The 27,797-nt window shown below is 40.2% G+C and overlaps 1 protein-coding gene across 1 annotated transcript in view; it reads left to right on the forward strand.

The window, feature by feature from the left end:
* adarb1a (adenosine deaminase RNA specific B1a) overlaps positions 1-27,797 on the forward strand; it is a 50,000-nt gene that overhangs the window by 12,150 nt on the left and 10,053 nt on the right. Inside the window, 2 exon segments of the mRNA XM_084347420.1 lie at positions 20,093-20,167; positions 23,400-24,334. Of these exon segments, the coding sequence (XP_084203546.1) occupies positions 20,164-20,167; positions 23,400-24,334 (939 nt within the window). The 5' untranslated portion in view covers positions 20,093-20,163.

Genomic DNA, 27,797 nt, shown 5'->3' on the forward strand with positions numbered 1-27,797 from the left:
AGAGCAAGCTACATTATTAAAACAATCCAAAAGAAAAAATCCCACCACTCTCCCTTCAGGCCTCCTTCCAGAGCCACTCCTCAAAAAAACACATAAACACACATTGCCTGGGACGCTGAAAATCAATCAGAGTGAGAACTCTCTCTATACTGGTGTCAAACAAATTGGTGAACAAATATATGGTTTGTGCATGGATTTGAATATACAAGATAGCTAGCAAAGTGTACAGTATAGTGCCGTCACTCTGGTGATGTGCTGCCCCCTATATACAAATCTTTGATTTTCGGCCACATCTTACAAATTACAAAGATTTTAGTATTTTGCTCAGAGCCTGTTTAGACATTTATATTACACTATTTAAAAATCAGTTTAAGCTCCACTTCTGATTAACAGCTGAAATAAAAGTAATCTTGCATCTTTATTAGAAGTGAGTGTCTCTGTGTCTATTAAAAGCTGCACTCTTCTAACATCTTCTCCTCAAAGACAAACAACTGTAGCACGGGACTCTCCAGCAGTATGGCAGAGATAGTGAAAGCTGTGGTTTTTAAATCAGTATGCTGAGCAGAGAAATCGGTCCTGTCTGGATTCAGAGGATTTGTGTAAAACCTGCAGTGAAATCTGCCTCAAAACGCTGCAAGTCACAAGGAGGTACTGCACCAGAGATTTAGTCACATGAAGGTCTTTAATTTTAGATCTGTGGCATATCTTTGGATCAGATTACATCAGCATTTTTGGTGCATAAATCAGTAATGACAAAGCACTTCATACCCTGCATCCACATGACCATGTGTCCGTCTTTAAGAAACTTAAACAACAGGAAAGCAACTATCACTGGACAACAATATAAATGGCATGCTCATTAATGTGCTACATGTCACAGTTAATCACAGCTGAGAGCATGGGCAGTAAGTTTGAAGTGCGCAGAGACATACCCTGCTTGTTAGGCATCAGTAGACAGCACCAACCTTCCACCCTCCACCTCCACCTGTGTCCTTCAGCTCCAGGTCTCACTAATCCCGAGGCCGTGGGGTGTGAAATTCAACATCAGCCCTGAGCTTCCCATCCTTCCCCGCTTTCTCTCTGTTAGATAGCAGAAGACCTGGCCTGGCCTTGACTGGGGTGAGGAGAACAGCGATAGCCATCTGTTGTGTTCGGCGAGACCAGTGATGCAGAGAAAATGGGGTGGAGGAGGGTCAGCGGGAGCGAGGGTTAACCTGGAATCTCTCATGTCGACCTTTTGGGACCTTGTGAAAAATTTAAAATAGTCATTAAAAGGACTGAGCTCGAGTAAAGTCAAAGCCTGTCACCTCAGATCACCTGGTGTCGATAGACAGCTGTCATACAGGCATGAAGGCCATCAAAGTACAACATTTTAAGTACAACATCATGTCACTGATGCTCGTGGGCAGAGGGACTTTAAATAGCTGTAGGGGCGGAATTAGGTGTTAGGAAGTCTAGTAACTCTCACATAAGAGCTTTTTTTATGTTGGTTACTGAATATGGAGAGCTGCATTTCACTTATGTTTCATATTGGTTTTTAATCTTCTCTGAACCTTCCAAACCTGCCATCTCATACCCTCAACTCACAACATGTGGAAGTTGATGCTACAGTGTTGTTGTTTAGGGAAGCTCCTTTTAAAGGAATGCTCCAATATTCTTGGGAAATTAACTTAGGTGAGATTGCTGCTAGCTGGTGAATTTCCAACATAGAATCAGTATCAAACGATCAGAATCAAACAAAATATAATCGACAGAATTTGTGTACATGGACACTGATTTGAAAGTTTTCCTGATTCTCAACTTTACTATCTTTCTTGCCTGCATCACATTTCTTTGACTGAATGACACACTACATTTTTTAACCACTCTGATGTCACAGGAAAATGGTTGGGTTGGATGTGGGGCATACAGTGGCCAGGACTGTCACACCAGAATTCAGGGTTTCCATTCAGTCTGTGGTTAGGTTTCTGAATCAAAAGCATTTTGGTTAAAGTTTGTAAAACAGTCCTGAATTTAATGTGAATTAGTCGCCTGTCGCTATAACTTTAGGAGAGCGTCAGAGACTGAGGAAGGAAGTTGGCGACTGAGACTAATGACGTAAATAAACTAAAACATCACTTTGTCTGTGAATATTTGTTCCTGAGCAGACTAGATAGATTTACATCAGCAGTGGGGGTGGCTTAATGGCGTGTTCACCACCAGTAAAGCAATCTTGACTGTAGGATCATTTGTGTTTATTTATCCCAAATTTACTGAACATTAGCCGTAAGCTAGCGAGCAATGACTCGCCTCTGACTGAACTCAGTACTCATCAGGGACTCTGGTTGTCCCTCTTCTTTTTCCCCTCTCCTCTCTGTAACGTTAGGTTCATGAAGTAAAATACATTTCCCCTCCAGCTCCAGTCAGCAGTCAACATTACAGAACAGAAACACCCGACAATGGAGGTCACCTCACTGATCACTGCTGCAGTCAGGTTGATAAACAGGAGTGAAGATAAATCCACTTTTTAATCCTAACAGTTGAAAAGTCACCTCTAAGCTGCCCTCCCATTGTTAAATGCACACTTTTCCAGACACTGTTAGCAACTGATGACCCCTTGTGGTCATGCAATTTATGATAGTGGCTTGTCTGAAGTAAAGATAAAAGCGGTGAGATGTTGTTAAAGCACCACAAAAACTCTTCATTTCTTTATTTTGGATGTTTCCGCTTCTTTTTACATTTACATCCACATCAGTGCCAGTGCAGGAGGTAGGTCATCTTTGATGTAGCGCTTTCCTCTAATCAAGTAGGTTTGACAGAGGTGCAGGGTAAATCAGAAACCACTAATGAGAATCATTTTGGAAAGCAATGACGAACAACTTGTTTCATTGTTTAGGTATGAAGCCTTGTCATTCATTTTAAAAGAGAAACCCTTCATCAGCTCCAGTCACCACTACAATCAAGAGTTATTTAGAGTTTGTTCAGAGCTCTGACAGCAAGGTTAGGTCTGGTTAGAGCCTTAATGGTAACGAGGCATTGTTGCATCTTTAGCCCGGTAGCAGCAAAAATCTTAAGTGCATATTTAACTGCTATTAAATGCATAATAAAGTATGTAAAAATCTTTCAAAATGTTTAATTCATTTCAATAAATGTTTTTATGATGAAATTATTCATGCTTATATAGTCTTAATCAGCATTTAATTACCTATTACCTAATACTTATTCCAGGACCTTTTTATAACGTGTTACCATCAAAGCTATTTCTCATTTTTGGTTTCCATACGTTAAATATTTAATTGTTAATTCTGTAATTGTACTACCAGAGAAAACTACCTTATAACAGACTTCTCAACTGAACAGAAACTCTGGAACATTAAGGTCCAGTAGTAAAATTCCAACTGTAAGGAGATGTAGTCCTGTGGTAAAACATTCCTGCTCCACTGGTTCCTCAGCATGCCTATCTGCATGTCTAAGTTGGCCACCACAAGCAGAACTTTCACAAGCATGTAGTCAGCAGCAATTTTCAGGCCCAGGAGGCCCGGGCTACCTGTGTTAGCGTTAAATGAAAATGAGAGTGTGTGCCAGGGGAACAGTGGGGTGGAGGGAGAATAAACTGGCAAAGTTGCACAAAGATAGCAGAGCGTACTGAGGCTGACGGGAGAATATCTCACTGCAGTATGTAAGCATTCACAGCTGCAGGAAAATGATATTAAATTTAAGTTTATAATCCAGAGCAGAGTAATATGTTGACAGTAAGGTAGAATGTAAATTGAAATTAAAGGGTGTCGATGCAGCCCATGCCTGTAATGCATTATAACATTTTATGAACATGCTTATAATGCACAATCATGCAACTACAGCACTGTATAATCGTAAGCACTCAAGGATATTCATAAATATTTATAACAATAATCATAACTCTTTATCAGGCCAATGTCTATAATACATTAAAAATCATAAATATTCCGAATGCTTTATAACAATTATAAAGTATGATATAAGTATTTTATAATGATGTATAAGGTCCAGTATGATTCAATAATTGCTGCTCACTTACTTTTTGCACAGATCACAGTGTATATAAATTGTCATGGTTGAAAAACATCATGATCATTTTTGGGTGCTTTAAGTAAAATAATGTAATCCCTGTGTTATAGGCAGATGTTATACAATCCAAGCAGGTTATAAATCACTGTAAGTGGTTTGCTTGAATTAAAGTGAAAAAAATATCAATGCACAAGTGTTGTAAAATACATTTTAACAGGCACTGACATAGATTAACTTCTCTTTATAATGCATTATATATATTGGTGTGATAATGAGTTACGACTGTTCTTATAAAGAAATATGGATATTCACCAGTGCTTATACATATAACATAGGTTGCTATAGGCACATTATAATGCATTATAGGTATGTTCATAATGTATTATTATACATGATAGACATGGGCTGTATAGAAAATCTTACCAGTTCATAATGGGACCCCTGTCTGCCCTCAGTGGTCATGCTGGATTTCTGTATAGTTGAAGTGTGACAGAGTGAGCAAGCAACAGAAAACTAAACTGGTGACAAGCTGTGAAAAGGCTCAACCACATGTTTATATGTGCTGAAGAAAGTGAATTTCTCTCAGCTCTCTGATTTCTTAAATGTCATGTGGCTTAAAATCCTGCTTTCTGTAATCATGGTGGAGGATGATTTATTGGACATTGATACAAAATTCAAATTCAAGTGTCTTTGAGTATTTTGAAAAGCGCTACATAAGTTACATTTATTATTATAATCATTATTATTATTACATGTAACAAGTCTCTGTTTTTTTTTAAATACTTTATACTTTAAATTAAAGTAAAAAAAACCAAAACATATACGCACACGTATAGTGAATTCTGTTTTTTTAAGACAGTGTAAGGAACATCAGTACAACACAATGGAAGATAATTACCGTCCCATAATTAAAATAACTTCATTCAGAGTCTTGAACTGACAGGAAATAGTAACTAGAAGAATAAATATGTCTCTTTTGCACAGGCCCAGAATAAAATGTTGGCAAACTACAGATACGTTCAAATTTGCCGTACATGCTAGTATTTCAAAAACATCTATATATCAATAAATATGGATTCTGAATATTTAAAACGGTTCGAACACACACTATTTTTAAAGGCCTAATCTGAAGAAAAAAACATTTCAACGTTTCTGAAAAAGTATGATATTTAATGTTTACTACAGTCATTCTGCTGTTATCTACTAAGAGCCTAGAAAAGTTGCATCTCATCATGTAATAGCCTTGATATATTTGTCTTTTTCATAAAATTTGGGTCATATTTTCCCTTGGGCATCAAAAATGGTATTGAATATCGATATTGTATCAAAGTTAGAATTTCCAGTATCGTGTTAACACTAATACATATCAATTCAACACACTTCATGGCTGCCAAGCCAGAGACCACTGATCGAGACAGGGTTTCTACATTTGTAAGTGTTTAACCTTTGGATATTTTTAAGGAGACTGGGACAATTTCCAGCCATGTTTGTGGCGACAAAACCAGGTATTTTAAACCTAAACATGATTTTTTCATAACCTTAACCAAGGGTTTTTTGTGCCTAAACCTAACCACAACATAAAATAGAAAAACTGAACCTAGAGAAAAAGAAAGTGGCAACATTTTCAGACACATTAATCACTAATCTGTGCTCTCAGTACAGGACCTGTCCTCTCACTGTGCTATCTGACCAAATGTCCTGCCACTCACAAAGCTTGAAATAATGAAATACACCTAGAATAAGTCAGTCATGGTTCTAAAATATCATGAGGCCAGGGCAGGAGAGCAGTCTAATTCATGGTGACTTCAAGATCAGAGAAGACAATGACACACATATCTGTTTGCAAACAGAGGAGGAGGAGGGGAGGACTAACAGCTAGCTTGAGGAGTTTGGTGCTCACTTCCAGGTGATTCCATGTGACCTCAGATGACCTTAAGCTGCACACATCTGCTGTGTTTCATAAGTAACTCCTGTGGCCATCTGCCCCGAGGCTTCATTTACAATTCACTACCAAAGCTTCCTCTCTGTGTGTCTGCTCTGCAGCATGGAAGTAGATAATCCACTTAATTACTGTACCTTCAGGAAGGCTGGCACTTCTCCTTGGCCCCCAGTGGAGAGGGCACTACGGTGGTTTGAATAGTTTGCTGTCAGCAGCACAAATGTCTCTGAGGGGGAGGAGGGGAGGGGGGCTGTGTGGAAGTCCTGTTGGTTAAGTGAGTCACATTAACGTGTGGAATTGATACAGCATTCGCCCCGGCCCCTCCAGCTCCTGCCAGGGCCACACAGCAAATTAAAGCCGTCATAAAGATTTCACAGAGTCCTGTGAAAATGTTAGAATGATGGCTGAGTCCTGCCAGTGTCGTTTGGAGGCAGTGAGGAATTTATTTTCTGCTGGAGCAACACAGCTCAATTAGAGGGCAGTTTTAATACTGTGGAGCTAATATACAGAGACACTGTAAGGGTCTTTTTATCATTATCCCTCACACACACTCACTGCTCCATCAGGTCCTCCAGTGTCCCTGTGTCTGTCGTTCTCCTGCCTGAACTGACTCATTTGGGTCAGTGTCACAGTTCTTCAAATCTAAAATTCAAGGTCACCATTAAATTCAATTTTCTATTTAAATGTGTATTTCAGCACTGAGAGCTCTGCTGCTGTTAGACCATTGAATCTTGATTTATAGAGATCAACAGATCATTGGTTCACGTCCTGACAACTGTCATTGACATTTTTTAAATCTTTTTTAAAAACTGTGTGATATAACTGCCATATGTGTTGGGAATGTACCACACTAGGCCATATGGTCAAATTTTAATTATTTATTTCAGATTAAATTAATTAAATTTTTTTACCATTAACTTTGGAACAAGGGTTAACAGGAAAATTTAGACTGTGATTATTGAAACTGAATGCTCGTGTCAATTAACTTTCGATTTGGAAATAAAGTTGTAACACTGCATGCTCACAACCATCCAGAATTATAGACCCATAGCTACATAGTAGGGATGAACCATATACACCAAATTGTACCGATAAATTATTAGTGCAATATTGGTTAAATTCTAGTTGATAAATAGAGCAGATAATATGAGGCCAAATTGTTTCATTGGCTTAGCAAGCACAACTTTTACACTCCTCTGATACAGTAGGTGGCTGCTTGCACCTTCAAAGATGGTTTAGACAAGAGGAAGAGGTTCTGCAAAGGTTCAGTGAGGAGGAAAGAGTCCAGTCTTAACAATTATTAGAGCTATGGAATATGTAATCGTCCATCTTTGCTCACCACATCTGAGCCTTTCTCACCCTCCAGGACTGCATAAACTACAGGTTAGGAGCTTTTTTTTAAAATACAAACATTTAAAATGATGGTGTATAATGTGGTTGCAGGCCTTGGTGCTTTAAAATGATATATTTCTAAATATTTTTCACGATTATGATGTGGTGTAGGGTCGTCTGCTGAGCCCTGTACCATCCTAACATTGTGATATAAAAGGCCCTCTACATTTGTGACTTGTAGGAGAGAAAATAAAAAGAACGTACACAGCTGCTCAGTGCAGTAATGCTCCACCATACATGTCCTGTTTATTATTGTCTTATTAAACCTGCTCGGTCAGGTGAACCCAAAATGCTCAGTTACGTCGCTGGCAGCAGTGCTTCTTTTCTGCGGACAGCTGTGTGTGCATTTTTCTCAATCATGCTGTTTTTTGCTCTGTTGTTAGCTTAGCTTCCTAAAGGCTCAACACAACTGATAAGAGGTCACCAAGACACTTTTCTGGACTGAATGAAACTGTTGGAGAATGACGTTATCATCCATCATGATGTTTAACTGTGGACATCATTACTGTATATGCCAATTTGGTAGACATCACCCAACCCCAGTGTGGTGACATACACTACCACTGCCTGGATTTAGTTCAGACACACAGTTAAACACATTGCTATAGGACACACTGGGCATGTCACACAGATAAAAAATGTAGTTAAAAGGACCGTTCACCCCAAGAACAAAAAGACATACAGTACTCTTCCTCTCACCTTAAACGCTACAGTATCCACCTAGATTGTTTTGGTGTGTAGTGCTTCATGCAACATTAAAAGGGAGTGGAACTGTGGCTCAGGGCTGTAACGCTCTGAGTACCTGAATGCAGAAAGGCATTCTGAGATGCTGTGACTATCTAAGGAATTATGACTATGCACTAAACTGTGGTCAGAGGAGCAAGATTTCTGCATATGGCCTTCTACAACTCCTATTGTCTGCATGCCTATCTCGACACAGAGGTGGACATGGCGGTTACGCTCAGTGTCCCTATGCATCCTTTTGTCACCCCCCTTTGGTCTGTTGTGAGGGTGACGTTTTGAGGCAGGACATTTCTGAGACGCTGCTGTGTTTGAGCAGGCAGGCTCAGGTGTTTAACCAATGGATTTGGAAGTGACAACAGTTTCCCAAACCACCTGTGTCATCATCCTTATCTCATTCAGTGAGAGGTTTTCTTGACACGTCCTAATTACAACATGAGTGCGTACACATGGGTGAAGGTTATTCACAAACAAAGACTTGAAGGTAGGGTTCTCTTCTAAGCCTGGTGCATTCTTGCCTTGAAAGTATGCGTGCCTCAAACGCATGTAATATTCTCTGGGATGCTCATGGCAGGACTGTTTACCTTGGATGGCTGAAACCATTGCTGTGGCCTCATCAGCAGTAGAAGAGAATTCTTCTTTCAATGCCTGACAAAGCTCTCTGTAGTCAGTTCTGACACTGGGAGGTTGTGATTGTATGAACTTGTGATTGTATGAACATTAGGGGTGTCACGATTCTCCAAATCCTCGATTCGATTTAATTTTCGATTCTTAGGGGGGAATCGTCAATCCTCTCTTTGACTTCAATGCTCGAGACCATGACGTAATTTTCGATCGATTTCGAAAAATATCTTCTGGGGAATAAACTACCTGTGACCTAACCATCAGAAAGATGGAAAGTCATGTTGCTGTTATCTCTGTCTCTCAGTGGAGGTTGAGGAACTGACTTAATTCCCAAGGATGTCAGGGGTCAGTTGGGAATTGTTCACATCTTCTGAGTCGAGAGGGAGTTAACCTTCCATCAAGGAGGAGTGTGAATCAGAGTAACCAGAATCACATTGGCTGAACGACTGTGGTGGGGAAAGACATTCTGACCTAAGCCTTAACAACTCTTCCTTGTGTGAGCAAAGATCCAACTCTGCTGAGTGCAGGTCATCTAAATAGCGCATGGCTTTTTTATTAGCCATCTGAACTTCATGGAGAAGACTAGAATTATGCGCTCTGAGGAGTTCTACCTCCTGTTCTAGGGCTGTTTTGCTCTGAACAGCAAGGCTGGTTTGCCTGTGGAAGATCAGAAGCAAACATCTTAACAACTGGTCTTGGGATGCGGTCTGCGCATCACACCTGTGCTTAAGTAGGGACTCTTTCTCTTCATTGCACTCACTGAGATTTAACCTGCTAATGACTTCAGAGCAGCCAGGTTTACACTCAGGGAACTCAGGGAAGAAATAAATTGCTCTACACAGAGGCTCTCCATTGTTAAACAAGTTGTCCAACATTAATCAGTGTGGTTGGCTATGATGTTGTTTTGGCAGACACTCTGTAGTCTAAGTGTAGCTTGGGGAGTACACTAGTCTAACCAAACAGTGTGCTGGCCTACACTATAGGGGGTAGCTTCCTGTGGAAGACAGTTGGCTACAACACAATCTAGTGGATCTTGAGGGCATACAGATTGGGGCCGATAAAGATAATCACAGTTTTAGAAGTCTTACTTTGCCTACCAAAGTAGGCTGTTGGCTGAAACACATGGTAGTAACAGCTTAAGTACAAAACGTCTGTTTCACAGGGCTGGTAGCATGCTGTGGCTCTATCTCCATCTCTACTTCTTACTCAGGCTGAAATGCAAGGTAGTAACAGCCACATATAAACTTCTTTGTATGACAGGGCCGGTGGCATGCTGTGATTAACACGAGGAGCAATTACATTGTCATCAAATTCAGCTTGACTACTACTTGATGCAACAAATACGGGATATTCAAATGCTGAACTGAAATTCTTACAGTTTCTACAGAGCACTTTCAACTTGAATTGATAGCAGCAATAGCAAATGGCTCAAAGTGGCAGTTAATAAGATTTTTGTTAATCAAATGGGTTACAAATTTGATTGATAAATCAATACTCACCACACTGCAATTGTACATATTAGGGGTGTGCAGAGCAGCCGATATTTGTATCTGTATTTGTATTTGTTGAGGGGGGAAAAGTATTTGTATTTGTATTTGTATTCGAGTAAAATTCAAAATAGGTGTAAAAATATATATATTTTTTGAGTTACACTTCTAATTTTCATTATAGTGTAAGTATTCTTTAATTATCCATTATAATAATAATGGATATGTTTTTCCATAAATCCAGCAATGAACATGTAACAAGGAATGTTATTGAAAAGAAAATAACATAACAGCCATTACCTCATCCATGGTTAAACCAACAACTAATAAATATCATTGTGAACATTATGAACCCCACCACCACCCGTCCTTGTTGGAGGACGTTGAAAAGACAGAATAAAAACAAATAATACTTAAAAGAACTGTTCTTTCTAATGCACAGAGCTCCAAGAACTAAACTTGATCTGTAAATAATATGACATAGAAGCCTATAGCTAACGGTCATTATGCTTCTGGCCTCTACCTGGTCTTTTTACAACGCAGAGTGTAAACAACGTCACCTGGTTCAGCAGCACCATGGACAGCTGCGGGGGCGGGGGGGTCGGAACAGCGGTGTTTCGACCCCCCCGCCCCCACCCCCGACTCCTGAACGTCACTCACTCACTCATCCGGGCATGTACTGCGGTCTCATGAGGAAATGTAGCTTTTTGATATGATGTTTTTCTTGTTCCCGAATACAAGTATTTTTTAAAGTATTTGTTCGAAATAAGTATTTGTAAAAAACACGTTATTTGTGCCTTTCTGAATACCGTATTCGGGTTCGGCTCCAGCCCTAGTACATACATACATTAGATCAACTCGGGGCACCACCCGACTACTACAAACAAAATGGCTTATCAAAAGGGACAACAAGATGGCTGATTGAAGGGTTGGACTAGATGGTGGATCACCACTTGTTTCATTGATGGGAGGGAACAAAGAAACAATGGTGGTGCTCACATCATGTGCTCACTGATATCACATGGGTGTGATATGCTCCAGGCAGAAGAAGTGATGCCAGGTTATAGAAGATGGTTAGTTGCATGCAAAGACCCTGAGTCTGTGTGAAGCATAATTCAACTAATGTCAAATTAGCCATGTAGCAAAGCAAACTATCAATAACCTGACTGCACAGATCACAATAACACCCGGACAGTGAAGAAACACAAAGTTTTAACACAGGTGCATTACATCACTAGAGTTAAAAAGTCCTGTGCTTAGCCGAGCTATGCTATGCTGTGTGCTATCTAGGCCCAGTTCAATGTTACCAGTCTTTGAAGAAAAAATGCAGGTGGTTCCTTGACTGATGAGCTAATCAGGAGAAGGTTGTGATCCCAATGTTGAACAGTGCTGTTCTTGCTGTGCAAGGTCTGATGAAAGACAGCAGACAGAGGAAACTGGTTGCTCCTTTCCTTTCCAAGGATAGCAGCTTGGTGCTACCTTGCTTTGTGTTCCTTGGACTGTGTAGTTAGCTGGTAAGCTTTGAGTTGCAGCTGCTGGCGCTAACTAAGCTTGAATACTAGCAGAACCTTGCTGTAAGGAGAAGTTCTTTGGGCCTGCTCGAAATGCAGCTGGTGTGAGTTGCAGAGTTTTGGAGGTATCAGCTGAAGAGATGTCGGCCGTCTCTCCAATATAACAGTAAACAGTAGTGACTCTTTATAGAAATCATGAGCCCGTTATTAAAGATGATCAACAGACAGCTTCATTTTTATTCTCCACTGTATGACACAGTAGGAAGTGTGCTGATACTCATGGATGACAGGCTCGTGCTTGTGACAATACAGAATTTAAACATTAATGTCATCCTCCTCAGCTGAGCTGCAATGTTAGCTAGCTTAGATAGCCTATCCTCCATGAGTAATTGCCCACTTTCTTCTGCACAGTGATAAAGAAAGAAAATAGTTCCTACATGAAACTGTTCACAACGAGGTCTGTGGATTATTTTGGCCTCTGGAAAGAATGTGTTTCTGATTTTGGGGTGATCTGTCTCTGTTCAGTAGCCCAGAAATGCCGTTCTGGAGTGAATGGGATAACATGTGAATGTGAGAACATCCATGGTAGTTAACAGCACAGTGGGGAGTCCTGACGCATTGGTGCACATTAGAAACATTCAGTGTGTGGGTTCAGGTAGAAAACAGTGTGTGTGGGTGTGGGTGTGTTGACATGTGTCACACAGGTGTGTGTTGGCTTTTCTCTATCGATCCCACTATCTCATTTTTCCACATCGTAAACAAGACAAAAAGTTTTTACACCAGTACTTTTGATGCATATTCCCACAGAGGCTGAACCTCGCCTGCTGCCATCTTATTTATTTCCTTGTGTGATTGAATATAATGGTTTTGCATTTACATTAGGCAGATTCTGTTATGATTCTTCTTGTAATCTGCTGCAAATGTCACATTTCCATGCCGCTCCAGGAGCCTGTGAAAAGTTAAGTGAATTAAAAACGGAAACTTCTAGAGAGGTGCAGGTTAATAAGCTTTCTATTTGTACCTTCCAGGCTGAAAAGGTCACGCAATTATCTCGATGAAGTGAGCAAACTTTACTGAAATGTCTTCATTTTGTGATAGTCTTGTTCACAGTCAAAATGTCACATTTTTGTCAAAGTTAAATTACATTTACACTCTGTTATGATACTAAACCGTAGATTCTATTATTTGATTTAGTGAAATTACAGAATGTGAGTCCTATCTACAATTAGTTTGAAATGTGGATAAAGACATTCCCTCTCACCTGATGTGACTCTGACTCTATGATCCAGTCACACACTTCCCTCCAATGTTTTCAGGTTTCTCCTCTCTGTCCCCTCTCATCCACCATCTCATCACCTCTCCCAGGCCTATCAATATGTCACACCCCGGTCCGTCAGGGTCCAATTTCGGCACGTCTCCAAATGTCATTTCATGCGGAGAAAATGGAGTTTGTGTGTGGGAAAAGCAGAGTGCTGCCGGCAATGTTCAAGAAAGTTTTTTCTTTTCTGTCTGCATCACATGTTTGAGGCTACCGTTTCCCCTTCTCGCTGTCTGCGTCTCCTCAGGATCGATCCATCTGCATTAGGCCACTAAAAGAGTTCTCTGACAGCTGCTTGCAGTTGTTTTCCCTCTCGGGCTGTGATTGTAACTCGCCTCAAACACCAGAAAAAGGCTTGAGATTCCATTCATCACTGTCGACTCAGTTGCTGGTTACCTAGCCTGCTGATGGCTGGTGTCCAAATTCTCTGTTCTTGTTGATGGGCTGCACGAGAAACTGACAGAGGCTAATGCCCCTGAAGTCCTGTTTCTGACATGTCTACCAATGTGTGGACTGTATGACTTAAATTTCTGCCCCTCACAGGACTGAGCAGCAATGCCATGTCAGAAAGTAGAGCCACTACTCCGTTAATAAGGCCAATTGATTTTGTTTTAGCCTGTTAACAATGAATCATTTTCTAGAGGCTCACATCAGTTTTCAGATTGATTTCCTCTCGAGGCAGCCATTAGTTTCCATTAATTTCAGTACACCATGAAAATCTGCATAAAATAAAGGACAGCATTCTTTTTCTTTTTTCACAAAAACAGAAAATTTAGTCATTATCTCCTCCCTCCATGCTGATGGAAAGTCAGGTGAAGTTTCGTAGTCCACAAAACATTTCTGGAGTTTTTTGTAACATAGTAAACAACCAAAAAAACATCATATGGCTCCATACAGCTAGTCTACCTTAATCCACAAACTGATCAAAAAGGTGTTATTTACACCCTCGATATGCACTTGAACTTATATAAAAAAGGGTATAAAAAGGGTATAACTGATTATTTCAGGAACTGACCTGTAATGACTGGCCAGCTGGCTTCATTTGTGATTTGAAGACACATTTGCTTGACCAATCATGACAGCACTGCCACCAAGCCGTGAAAGTACCTGGAACTTGGTTTAATGGTGTGTTCCATTGCAAGCCGGAAGTCGGACGACTTCCAGTCTAAAAGCGTCCCTGTGCATTTGCTCAGAAAAACATGGACACTCGCTGCAAACAGGTGTTTGAATGGCAAGTCTGTGAACTTCACAACTACAGTACTACAGCAACTGATTTAACAGCTGAGGGCACTTAAAAAAACACATTGTTTTTCCGAGTTCCAAGTACAGTGGAATGCACCATTAGTATCATCTCCTGAGCTGAGCCCTCAAAGCAGGTGGAAACAGTGGACAAAGAACCACGAATGGTAACACTGGATAGACTTTATGTTGCATTTTGTTAAAGATCTCAGATTGTAGAAAGTGAGATATGCTGTCTTTTTTTATTATAAAGCATTATTTATGTTTTTCTATTTCTTATAAGTCCCCCAAATTTAAAGGTTCCATATTGTAAAAAGTGAGATTTCTTGTATTTTTAAAGATAAAGCAGATCTAGGTTCTCTGCAACTACTATGAAAGTATCAAAATGCTCATTCAGAGGAGAAATGCTCACAGCCTGTATTCAGAAACTGTCTTGAAACGAGCCATGACTTCTGTAAAGTTGTGATGTCACAACTGTACAGTCACCGCCCTCAGCCACGCCCCCAGCACAGTGGGCAGAGCTGATATTGAAACACATTTAGAAGTGCCTGCTCAGGCCTGTGAGAGCTGACCAATCAGAGCAGAGCCAAACTGAGCTTTGAGACAGAGGATGATTAGAGGTGCTGCAGCAATGGACTGAATGAGTTGCGTTTTTGAACATTAAAGCATGTGAACATTTTCTAGGTGACACCCAAAATAACAGTAAGAACATGAAAAGGAGCTTAATGTGGTACCTTTAAGTTTCTTTAGAGGTTGATCTGTAAAGGGTGTTCCTATGGACCACTTGCTCAGTGTTACCTGTGATAGGTTTCAGTTCCCCTGACCCTGAACAGGATAGTTGGAAAAAGAAGTAGAAAATGGATGGATTTTCACCACATCCAAGTTGCTTGGTTTTCCTTGGTGTAAATCCCACTTTATTCTCTATCACAGTTGATTTCTCTGTGCCTGCTCCGTACCTCGTTTAAATGTACACAGCGTCTGCCTTCTCTTCTCGGTGTGTAAATGTGTTAAGTTATGAAGGCTGTTGTGGTTAGTGTGCTGTGATGCATGATCTGAGGCGGGACTGTGTCGGAGTGTTGAAGTAGGCAGCGTAAATAGATTTCTATTTATTTTGTCCTGCTTGTCTGATAAACGTATTCTCCACGCGACATGGATGGGAGGCCACGGATTCCTTTAATATAGATGCCACTTTCCATTCCTGCCGGCTGTTTATCCTCCACAATCTCATTTTCTTTCCAATTTGTTGATGGTGCTTTGTATTACTGCTCAGCAAATAATGTTCTATATGTATGTATATATGAACCAGTGCATAGAAATTACTGTCTGCAACAGATAAATCCGATCCTGTACCAAATGGCAACAAGTCACCATAACCTAAATGTGATTCAGACAGTAAATATTGAGGTAAACAAGGTTTTTGAATGAACATAATACAATTTTCAAAGCCTCAAAAGTTTCTGTTTCTGTCACAAGCTTTTGTGATAACTACATTTGTTGACATTTTACTTCCTCTGAGTTAATTTTCTTCTTACACTATCTTGAGAAAGGCAACCTAAGCCCTGTTCTCCTTCCACACAATAGCGCCAGAGAAGCCTGATAACATTGTCATTTTTAATGTTTGGAGCCACACAGCCGAGTGGCAGCAGGGCAGGAGGCCATATCTGCCAACAGAGGAGTGATTATACAGACCAAGTATGAAGCCTTTCCTGTCAATCCCATTGGCTTGGAGTTTCACTCTGTTCTTCTTCCAGAGGAAAGCTGATTAGCCATTTCATTGGCTCTAATTGAGGTCTTCACACTTGTAGCGGAGTATAGCAAACATTGTGAACCAACAACTTCTATGAATGGATTTCCTACAGAGACAAAACACGGCGTAACATCACAGAATTTCATGAAATAGGCTTAACGCTGACAGCATATTGCAGACATAAATAGTGCAAAGTTTTCTTCACCATGAAACACTGAAAAAGTTAACGAGCTAATGTGTTGAGTTAACCGACTAAAACAATTTGGTTGTGGCAGAATGGGTGAAGCTGAGACTTCATGACAACTTTAAGGTTGGTGAATTTGTATATGACTCGCTCATTTAAATAATTTTAATTTAACGAACAGACCAGAGTGGAGGGACAGATGCTGATATTTTGGATTAACGAGCAACTCTGTTAACTAGCAGACAGCTGCAGAGGCTGCTGAGTTCTGGAGGAGACAGCTGTGGGCAGAGCCTGAGTCGAGAGAGTTTCTTTTTTAAACCTTTGGGATTAAAAAGTGGATTCATCTTCACTCTCACTTCTCAACATGTCTGCAGCCATGAGCTGTGAAGCTGCTGAAATCCTCTGTAATATACTATATTATATACTTGTTTACCAGAGCACACCTAGGTGCATTTCCCATAATAAAAAACATATTCACTTCAATTAAAATGGCAAAACTTGACATATTCCCCAGATCACTCTGTATTCAAGCTATATATTTTTTTGTGGTTTCGTATTATAGCATCATTATTGAACATTGCATTTGTCATACTGTTAATCACATCATAGGTCAGTCAGTAAGAGTCCAGGAGAAAAGACTGAAATGTTTTTACATGGTGTCAGGAGTTAATTTTGGCAATGTGTTCAAAACGAATTGTTTCGCTGTGCGATCCCTATTACAGTAACAATTCTTTTGGCTTCTAAGGATTGATTGAGCTTCCCCAGCCAGTTCGACAGGTCTTGATGCTTGCAGTGTACAGCTACATTGTAAACAATAGTCTGTATTGAAGTCAGCAGGTGGAGCACATGTTAGCCATTAGCTGATAGCTGTTGGTGGGAAGTAGAGTGCTGCAGTGTGTTTGGCTAACAGAGCTAACAGCTAACCGGCTAAACACACAGCAGGACTAAGAGTTTCTGTTTCTGACTCTTTTTAGCCAGTTAAAATCACAAAATCCTAGAGCACCACACCTGTCCAGAGGAGTGAAATCTGCCCACCTCCATCTCTGTAAATCAACGATAATTATCAAGTCATTTCTTGCAGCCTCGGTTTGTTTATTCATGTCCAGGGATGGCTCACTGAGTGACAGTTTCCTGATTATACTGCAGGAAATAATGGCAGCTCAGTGTCTCTTATCAGCCTGAGAGACGAGTACATCTGTCTGACAGGAGTAGCTTAGGGCAGGGTGGAGGTGGAGGGGGCTGGCTGAAGGGGGGAATAAGCTATGTGATGAGTTGTGACATTTGAGCAAAGGAGGTGTGAGGGAAGAAATCCACTCCTTTGACTATAATGGAATAATGAACGTGATTGTTCTTTTTTGTGCCATTTAAATGGATCTAATAAAGCCAAATATCAAGAAAGGAAGTCTTTTCATCAAATCTGGTTTCTGCTGGTTACTGCTTTTAAGTAAAGCGCACATTCTCAACTTTCAGACTTTAAACTTTTTTCTGGTTGATTTCAAAAGACTGTGTCATGTGTCTTTGCTGAAAAATGAAGAAGACACATCAGCTCAGGTTTCTCAACTTTGGCGAGGAACTTTCTTTTGCCTCTTTACGAAAAAAATAAATATATCCTCATTGTGTTTATTTCATATCCACTTGATCTTACCAAAAGTAGGAATAGTGTTAGTCTAATGATTTTATGGAGAGATATTGGATCTTTTACAGTGTGTGAATGATTGGCACTGTGCAGGAATGCGCATAAGAGAGATTAAATCCAAGCCACAGTCTGTTCACCCTGCTGGCATCTGACAAAGGCTACAGAAGTATCTGCTGTCGTACCACCAGACTACAGAGCAGCTTCATGTCTCAGGCTGTGAGCCTCCTGAGCTCATCCTTAACACCATAAAAACAGTTTTTCTTGTGTAGCACAAATGGACTACACTTTACATTTTGCTGTACAACCCTGTGCTGTAGAGTGACAGATAAACTAACCGTTAGCTATATGGGATCTCTCGGGTTGGGTGTGGTGAAATTGATGTAGGTGTGCTATAAATAATTCACACATTTCCTAATATTTTGAGATGATTAATTTATTTGTCTGTTTGGAGATCTCACTAAACTTCAGTTGAACTGTGATCAGGTTTATTATATCAGTCGCTGAGATGACTGATAGACAGTCGACGTGCACTTTTGACATTGTGTCCATACTTTTTACATTGTATTTTACTGCACAGCTCATACAGCTTTGGACACACAAATTCTGTGTGGACACTTTCATACGGAACTTGGAACCTTTCCTACCTTCAGATTTGGCCCATCAGCTTGACTGTGATGATGCTTCTTGTTTTTATCTCTCATTTCTCTCATTGTGAAATCAAATAAAGTGGAAATGCTTGAAAAAGTTTCATTTTCAAAGGTTCAGCATGTAATTTGGAATTAATATAGAGCTGTTTGAAAACGAAGGTTAGTCAAATGTGTCAGTCTCAAGAGGCTGCTCAGGCTTTATGGGTGCTGTCTGTTGAATGTTAATGTTCTCATCAGGATCTCTGTCTCACCTGCTGCCACTTACTGTTGTGGTTAGCAGTGAACTAATATCTTTTGGAGCATTTGTCTGTGCATACTGTAGATGTGTTCCATTATTTTATCGCTATTTCAAACTAAGTTATGAAGAGCTTAAAAATGAAAAAAAAAAATGAAAAAAAATTGAAAATTAAAAATTAAAATGATCTTTTAAAAGATCAGTTTAAAGTATGAAACAGTGATGGGGAACAAGAAAAGTATTCCTGTAACAAGACGCTATACGCCATGCTAGCCGCTCTGTGAGCTGTACTTAGACACAGTTGAGCTAAATGCTAATGTCAGTATGCTTACCAGCTCATAATGACAAAGCTAAAACACTGTTGTTTAGCAGTGCTCACCATTTTGGTTAAGTACATTAGCATGCTGATGTTTGCTAATAAGCAACAAACACTAAAGGAAATCAGAAATGCTGACCTCTGTATCTCGTGTGTTCATCAGAATAAGCAAAGCTATACTACATTTTTACATTTCGATTATGCAGTCAAAACAACAGTTCTTCAGTGATTTAGTATTCCACTTTAAAAAAAACTGACGCTTTAAGATGGCAACCAACCCAACCTTCAATCCCAATCATTATTTGACGAGTTGGGAATGTGACTCAAAAATCAACTTTTCTGACAAATAGGACCTTCATCAGATATAACATGTACTGTATGTTAGTTTATAGTGTGTTTGCATGCTAATTAGTACTTAACAAAGTGTAGGTGAGCCGGATGGGGATTATGGGGAGAAATGTAAACCTTGATTTGGTGGGAAAAAAATTTAACCAATGTAGCAGTTGACTCAGTGGCTCTCAGGTAATCTTGGAATGAACAGAAATGAAAATATATTATTGTCAGTATATTATTAAATAACATTTTCAGTTTTCAAGTTTTAGATATACAGCTGATAAGCATTACAAGGACAATCACCAAAGTCATACAGATTCATTATCTGGGCCCCATGAATGGTAATCCATCCAGTAAATGGATTAGGAAATCCAAAAAAAAAGAAAAAAGAAAAGAAAAAGAAACAAACCAAACAAAATGAAACATAGTGTTGGTAAAGCAGATCACAGACAGTAAGTCACACTTGACTCAACCAGCAGCTGATTAGCAACATCCAATAATATGCATGCAGGTGAACAGCTCAGCTATTATAACTTTATTTGATATTTTATTTTGCTGAGAAGCTGCCAGTGCCAGTGCTGTTCCTCCACCACTGCAACTTCCTCTATATTTATTTATTTTTTGCTTTATTGATTTCTTTAACATTCATCCTATAATAATAATAATAATAATAATAATAATATCCATTTGCTTTGTCAACTCTCATGTTTCCTCCAGGTCGAGTGGGAGCTCGGCTACTTCGAAACCAACAGAGGCAGCTCACCATCGAGGGGGACGAGGTAGAAAGCATGAGTGAGTCAACATTCCATTTCAAGTCTAAACAAGATATCCATATCTGTTGCATTTATAAAACTTGCCTCAGTCTCTTTCAGCTCTAGATATAAATATTTTTTATTAACTTTTTCAATCCCTGAGAATGATGCTGGATCTTTGGTTCTCTCTGGGTTGTGATGGCTGGTGCACCTCTCAGACTGTCCTTGAAAATGTACTATTCAATTAGTTTTTGCCAGCTCAGGAGGCAGGATCAAAGCTTAAACCCAGGGTCAGGGTGTATCTACTGTGAGATTTCAGTCCATTTGATGGCAGATTCTGAGCTTGTCCTCTTGCTCCCAACAAAAAAGCTCCAGAAGCCCCCATAGATTTGGAACGTTGGCCTGTTTCAGCCCTTAAACCATCTTAACAATGATAAGCCTCAATAGGATTTTATGGTAAAGATTGATTTATCACTTTCTAAGTGAAGTTAATATGAAAGGCAAAGCAAATTACGTTAACACAAAGCTTTACTTTTGTCTGACACCATGATACGATCAAGCATCAGGCTGAGACGACATTTTCAAGAGCAAGCAAATCAGGTTGACTGAAAGGAGTCAGTGTGCTTGAAGACGTGAACCAGATAGCCAATTTTGCATTGTGATCCGGCCTGCTGATGCTTCGCCCCAACGCTAACTGATGTGGCCTCTTTAAACACTTTTCATTTGTGTTCAGACAGCAGTAATCCTGTCCCTGTCCTGGGTAAGCCAAAGAGAAACCAGTGGGGACAGCATGTGGATTACGCCTGACAGTGTAGTCAGTGTTGGTCGTGGGCTGATGATGGAAGTGGTCAAGGTTGTTCAAGGGCTTTTTGTTAAATTATGAACAGTCAAAGTCAAAGTAATCAAATATAAGTTGCCAGGTAACATTTAGACCACTGGACAGTTGACCTTGCAGTTTGACAAGCCCAATGTATTCACGTTTCCCCCAATCTAATGAGAGTTTCTGTTTCTGCTTGCTGAGCTGCAGCGCTGGCTGTTTCACTGGAGTGACAATAACAATATGTTCCCTCTTCCCCCACAGACCTATAATCACTGCCCCCCTCTTGTTGCTCAGGGCATTATCTGCTATTGTGTTTTCTATGTTTGATTTCCATTCCCCCTTTTGCATGCTTGTTATTTACTTTGCCTACAGTTGTCAACTGGCTGTGACTGAGTGCCACACTCACCTCTTTTCAGGCACTGTACACTTCTGTTGTGGAGAAAATGATTCACGATTCATCTTTGAATGTATAAAACTAAACTTGGCTTATACAGACAGTGGGACAGGGTTCTACTGCATCTTATCTAATGAGAATCCATTTTTGAATCCCTTATCGAATCTTTTTAGCTCATTTGCTTGGTCTGAAATCGTATTATTCTTATTTTATTTCACTCAATATACGTGAACCACAGAGATTAAAACTGAGTTCAAAGGGTGTAGAGCTTTCACCACATATTATGTCACTGCACCCACAATCATTAACCCTGTCCTGACCTATTTCTTTTTGCTGCAAGGGAAAGCAGCATTTGTTTCTAATACAGTGGCCATCTTCCTCTAACATGACATTCAGCGTGGGTAGCTCAAATGTTGTACTGCTTGTGCTCCCGGTTGCAAGTCATATAAATGTAGGGAATATGAAAAAGATACAGATATGCAACTGAAAGGATGGTGGAAAGTGAAACTCTGGAGGGCTATCTGGCCATATTTCCAGGTAAAACAACATATTTGGTAACTCATGAGCTAATATTAGCTTTAAACCACTTCCTAGCTAACATTACCGTTTGATTACATCCATTGCTTCATCACTCCCAGCCTTAAATAAATGTGTCCATGGTGTGCGTTGTTATTTAAAGTTATTTTATGCCTTTCGTTTCATTATCATTTCACTGCTTCCTGATTGATCAGCAACTGAAAAGACAACCAATTAGCTTCAGTTAGCTAACATTAGCATTCAGCCACTTTCTAGCTTACATGACACAGTAGGAAATGCTTCAATTAACTCTAAAATAACAATGCACATGGACACAGTTATTCAATCTTGGAAGGGAAACACACTGGATGTGCTCTAACAGTAATGATAGCTTGGAAGTGTTTGAATGCTAATATCCCAATGTCCCTGCAGATCTTTACTATCCATCATCTTTTCAGTTCGTTGATCAACTGGGAAGTGGTGAAATGATACCAATTTTTCAGATTGCATCCTGGCGCACAGCATAATATTATCCTAGCATTTGAACTTTCCACCCTGACCATGACATCAGAGGACAAATGGTGTAAATATGATTTATTATGAATGAAAGATTCCATAAGGGATGCATTGACCACAGCACTTAGATAATCACGTTATTTTACCAATTTGGAACCAGATTCAAAGTTGAACCGGTAATCAGAACCATCCCTACAGCTGGCACATATTTGTGTAAGATTACATGTTGAAAACCACTGCAGGGCCGGGTTGTTTTAATGTTTCTGTACATATTAATATGAGTTACTATATTGTGTTCATACCCATATTTATGGTAATATACAGTAGCTGGTGGTTTTCTTTCTGAAGTGGCCATATTTAATGAGACCAATGCTAAACACTGATATAATTTCTCTGGTGTTTTCCTTCAGGCTCAGAATAATTTTGGGAAAAGTTGACATCCTTGTTTGCACCCCATCTTTCCTCACGACCCTCTCAACCTGCATTTTATAGGATTGTTTTCTGTCCTGAGCACCGAAAGGAGTAACCTATCGAGCTTTTGCTGGAGGATGTTATAAATGGAAATTTACATTAAGTTCCATCTGCTTTGTTAACAGGGCCTGGTGATATGTGTTCCCAAAACACAGACCATCATCCAGAAACATAAATTAAAAAATAATTACATGATGTATTTACAATGTGTCCTTTAATTTGTAAAATTTAAAATAGAGTTTTGAGACAAATCTGAAATTAATGTTTTACTTGTTATTTTAATGTCATGTTTTACTTTGATTATTTCAGTAATAAATGTATTAAATGTTCACAGTATTTATTGCATCTAAATCTGGTCCTGACTGTGTTTTACATTTTTGTGGTTATAAATGAATGTGTTTAGAATACACTTATGACTTATGTCACCACATAAGTATGATTAAGGAACACACATCACTTGTTCAGTTGCAAAGAGAGGTAAAGGAATCTCTAAATTTTACATTTACAAGATCCTGCAACGAAGGCATTGTAAGTTACTCTTTCTGGGCACCGCAGGTTCATGCAGCACAGATGTTAAGGAAAATCGGAACTTGGACAACCTCTTCTCCAAAGAGGGGGTCGCAGCTGAAGCTGCTCAACTCCCCAATGGGAGTGCTGGGGGTGGGAGGAAACGTCCCTTAGAGGAGGGCAATAACGGGCATACACATTCCAAGTACAGGCCCAAGAAGCGTAAGAAAGTCCCTGGGCCCATTCTGCCCAAGAATGCCCTGATGCAGCTGAATGAGATCAAGCCAGGGCTGCAGTACAAACTGCTTTCTCAGACGGGGCCGGTCCATGCACCCGTCTTTGTGATGACTGTGGAGGTCAACGGGCAGCTCTTCGAGGGTTCGGGTCCGACCAAGAAGAAAGCTAAACTGAACGCAGCAGAGAAGGCGCTGCGCTCCTTCGTCCAGTTCCCCAATGCATCTGAAGCCCACATGGCCATGGGCCGGACTTTGTCTGTTCATACCGACTTCACCTCAGACCAGGCAGACTTTCCAGACATGCTTTTTAATGCTTTTGAGACAGCCACTCCTGTAGATGACGCCTTTTACCTCGGATCCAACAGTAATGGTTCCTTCAGTTCATTGGGAATAGAGTACCCATTGCTACCCTCCCCTGTTCCAAACCTGGTCCAGGCCCCCTTACCTCCTGCCCCCTCCACTTTCATCTCCCCTACAAGCAGCAAGAATCCTGTCATGATCCTCAATGAGTTACGGCCGGGCCTCAAGTATGACTTTGTGTCAGAGAGCGGGGAGAGTCATGCCAAGAACTTTGTCATGTCAGTGACGGTAGATGCTCAGAACTTCCAGGGTTCTGGGCGGAACAAGAAGCTGGCCAAGGCCCGGGCTGCCCAGGCTGCTCTCTCTGCTCTGTTTAACATGCAGCTGGATCAGGCTCCATCAAGACAGCCTATACCCAGAGAAGGACTGCAGCTTCACCTGCCACAGGTAAGCATACAGTGAGGCGAATGATTACAAAAAGGGCCCATTATTTTCTTGTTCCATCTGTTTTTCTGTGAGAAGGAGAACCACAGGAGTCAGAGAGGTAGTGATTAGATTTAGAGTGTTTCCATCTCCAATGTTGCACACATTGTAAGTTTGCAGAGGAAATAAAGTAGGGAAGGTATGTGAATTCAGGTACAACAAGATCACTTAAGTTCCCAGTACCTCTTTTGGAACTGTATTGCCTTCTATTGAGGCGTCTATATAAAATGGTTTTCTCACGATATCCTCTGTCATCCTCTGTCCATGCACACATTGAAGTCTTTCTGTCAGTTCCAGCAGGTCTTGAAGAGTCAGAAAAGTCAGAAGCGCTTGCTATGTTCCCTCAGGCCAAGTGTCCCATTTGGTATCAGTTTGTTGCCACCTCTATGTGAGTGTGAGTTTTCTAGTGTGCTAGCTCATTTGTTTTTGGGTACAAAAATACAAAATGTGCTACTTGGATTATTGTTAACATCATAACTGGCTCTGGTAGCCACAGTTGGTGCTTTTGTTGATGGGAATAGTGCTAACATTAGCTTACCCTGAACGCCTGATAGTTTGTGACACAGAACCATTTGGCACTGCCGTTGGAAAAGGGCAGGCACATTCATAAAATAGTTGACATGTGATTGGACAAATAATTTTCCTATCAGCTAACTAGCTGACTTCAGCCAATCAGATCAGCAGTAGGAGAGCACTATTACAGTGGAGCTAGTTGGTGAATCAAATTCTTACCATGGCTTGTAGAAAGAAGCGCAAAAACATGTTTTCCAGGGAGAAAAGTCTTTAGTGTCCTTCTTTGCTCTTCTTTCAATTAAATGAACTCTCAAGTTCTGATAGAATTGATGCTATAGCAGCTACGTTAACCTAGCAGCTAGCTGCTATGGATGTTTTCAAACCAACAGTCGCTTCCATCACTGGTTATCACACCTTTACAATGCACGTAACTGTCAGTAGTTCATCGAAAGATGCTTATTTGGTGTGTTCAGCCATATGGGCAAGAAAGGAATACCAGATAACACTATCACACGATCTCACAAATCCAGAGGCCACGAAAGGTAAATGAAAAAAAAAGAAAAGAAAAATGTGCTCCTTTTACAGACAGTTGAAGTTAATGTTAACATTATAACTATAGACAGCTTTCTGTGATGGGAGTAGTGTTAACGTTAGCTCACTTAGGGCTGGATCTACTTAAAGGTTTGTGTGTATTAAAACGTGTGCAAACTGCTTGCACACGCAAAAAAATGTACAAACGGATTTACTAACAGTGTGCAAAAAGGGTTGCGTCTGTCAAAGGTGCAAAATAGCGCGTCTGCATTCAGTTAGTACGTTTGCAGCAATGAATATGCAACATGGGGCGTTTACACCCAATTGTACGTGTTGTGGGTGGAGAAAATTTAAATATATTAATTTAGCACACGCAAAGTGATTTATCAAACCGGAAAGCAATTTTGCTCATAGAAATTGCATCTATATTTAACACGTCTCAAAGGGAGGTGCAAACGGTTTGTATGCGTAATTGCGCACACATGGCTGCCGTTATTGTTGCAAGAAGGAGACGCCGAGAACACATTTTTCACCCTCACGTGAACATTTTTGGGATGAATGAGGAAACTATCATTAGAACATATCGCCTATCCAGCCTTGACATTTTGGAGCTGTTGGAGGAACTCAGAGTGGATTTGGAGCCAGCTACGAGGAGTCACGCAATACCTGCAATAACAAAACTCCTTGCAAGTTTACTATTATTATTATATTTATATTATTATACCCCAATTTTTCTTTTGTTCTTCTTCTGATGTCTTGGTATCTCCTTTTCACTTCATCCACTGTTCCCCTGTTTTTTCAAAAAGCATTAACTTTTTCACTGATTTTCTCCCACACGGCGTTCCTTTGCGCAACCATCAGATTCCTTTGCTGCAGCTCATTTAAATGTTTATTCGCTTCCTCTACCAACACTTCTAATTCCAAAGGGTCCAATTTCACTTTGCGCTTTCGCTCTCTCAAACTCGCCATGCTGAAAACCATGAAACACGCTAAACCCTCATTTAAATAGGCGTGTCTCCAACACGTTTGTACCTGTTGACATTAACGCAATCACTCTTAGTAAATCGCCCACAAACCGCGGTTCAACCCCACACGCAAATTTCTAGATTGCCCACGCAGATTAGTACAAGCAATTTGGGATCTTAGTAGATCCGGCCCTTACACTGATACCAGTCTGCACCTACTGTAACACTCTTTGACAGGATATATTGTAGAACTCTTGTTGTGACATCGTCTGATAATCTTTGCTTGCTTTCTTTCCCCTTTTGAAGGCAAGCTTAATGCAACTTTTATGTAATATTACTAAAATTACTTACCGGGGACCACTAGCCAACAGCATGTTTAAACGAGCAGGGAACAATTGACAGTGTCATGTAGTTCTCCCTCAGGTGGTTCAGTTATCATGAACCTGAGGATAACATTTTTTACACTATAAAACAAAATGAAAACATTGGATATATTCTGAAAAAGTAAGTATGTTATCAAAAAAAGCATCGGTAACAAAATAATAAATAGATGGGAAATTGGACATGTATACAGTGACTGAATAATGTGACTGTACAGTGGAACAGTGGTTCACAGGTTGAACCAACTCCGGACCAGTACTAGCCCCAGCAATTGGTTCGCTTAGGTTGAAAAGGGGTAGTAGTTTGAAGCTTAAGGCCACGGACCAAGCTGCTGGACCTATACAATCATAGCATGTGATAACAGCAGAGCAAAAGTGAGCCATTCCAAAGTCAGCATTACAAGAGAAAAGCTTGAGAATTGTCACATGTTGAGATCAGTTTTTAACAAAAGCTGTAGTAAGAGGGGCAGCTTGTTTTGTTGTACACTGCCAACACTTTGTTGTTTAGATCTCATCTGACTAAAGACTCATCTACAAATGTCACCGCTCATGACCAGCCTGACAAAGTCTGATTGAAGATGGAGACGACTTCAGGAGAGACAAGTTCAATACACTGGAAATCTATTTACACATAAACTAATCCCTGTCTGTAATCCCTGCACAGCGATAACAAAGCTGCTATCTTAATTATAATCACCCTCTGAGTGCTATTCAAACACTGCTGTTCATTATACCAGACTTTCCAAGGCACTCTTCACTCACAGAACAGTCAGTGAAGCAAAGGATTTGACTGTTTTAAGCTGCTAAAATCCCTGCCTGTCATTCACACCAGTGCAGAATTCCTAATTGAGATATTCAGTAACAGTTTGAGTGCAGATAAGAAGAGCTTTCACTTCTTTTCATCACTTTGGCTTTGTTGCCTTCTGCTGTTTAAGAAATCTTATACATCAGATCAAATGAGAGAGTTAACGTGGCCCACATTTTGTTCGAAGACTATTTTATGTCATTCCTACATTAATCTTCATCTTTATTATTCTT

This window comes from Pagrus pagrus (assembly GCF_965226575.1).
Source record: "Pagrus pagrus genome assembly, chromosome: 24".
NCBI classification, from domain to species: Eukaryota; Metazoa; Chordata; class Actinopteri; order Spariformes; family Sparidae; genus Pagrus; species Pagrus pagrus.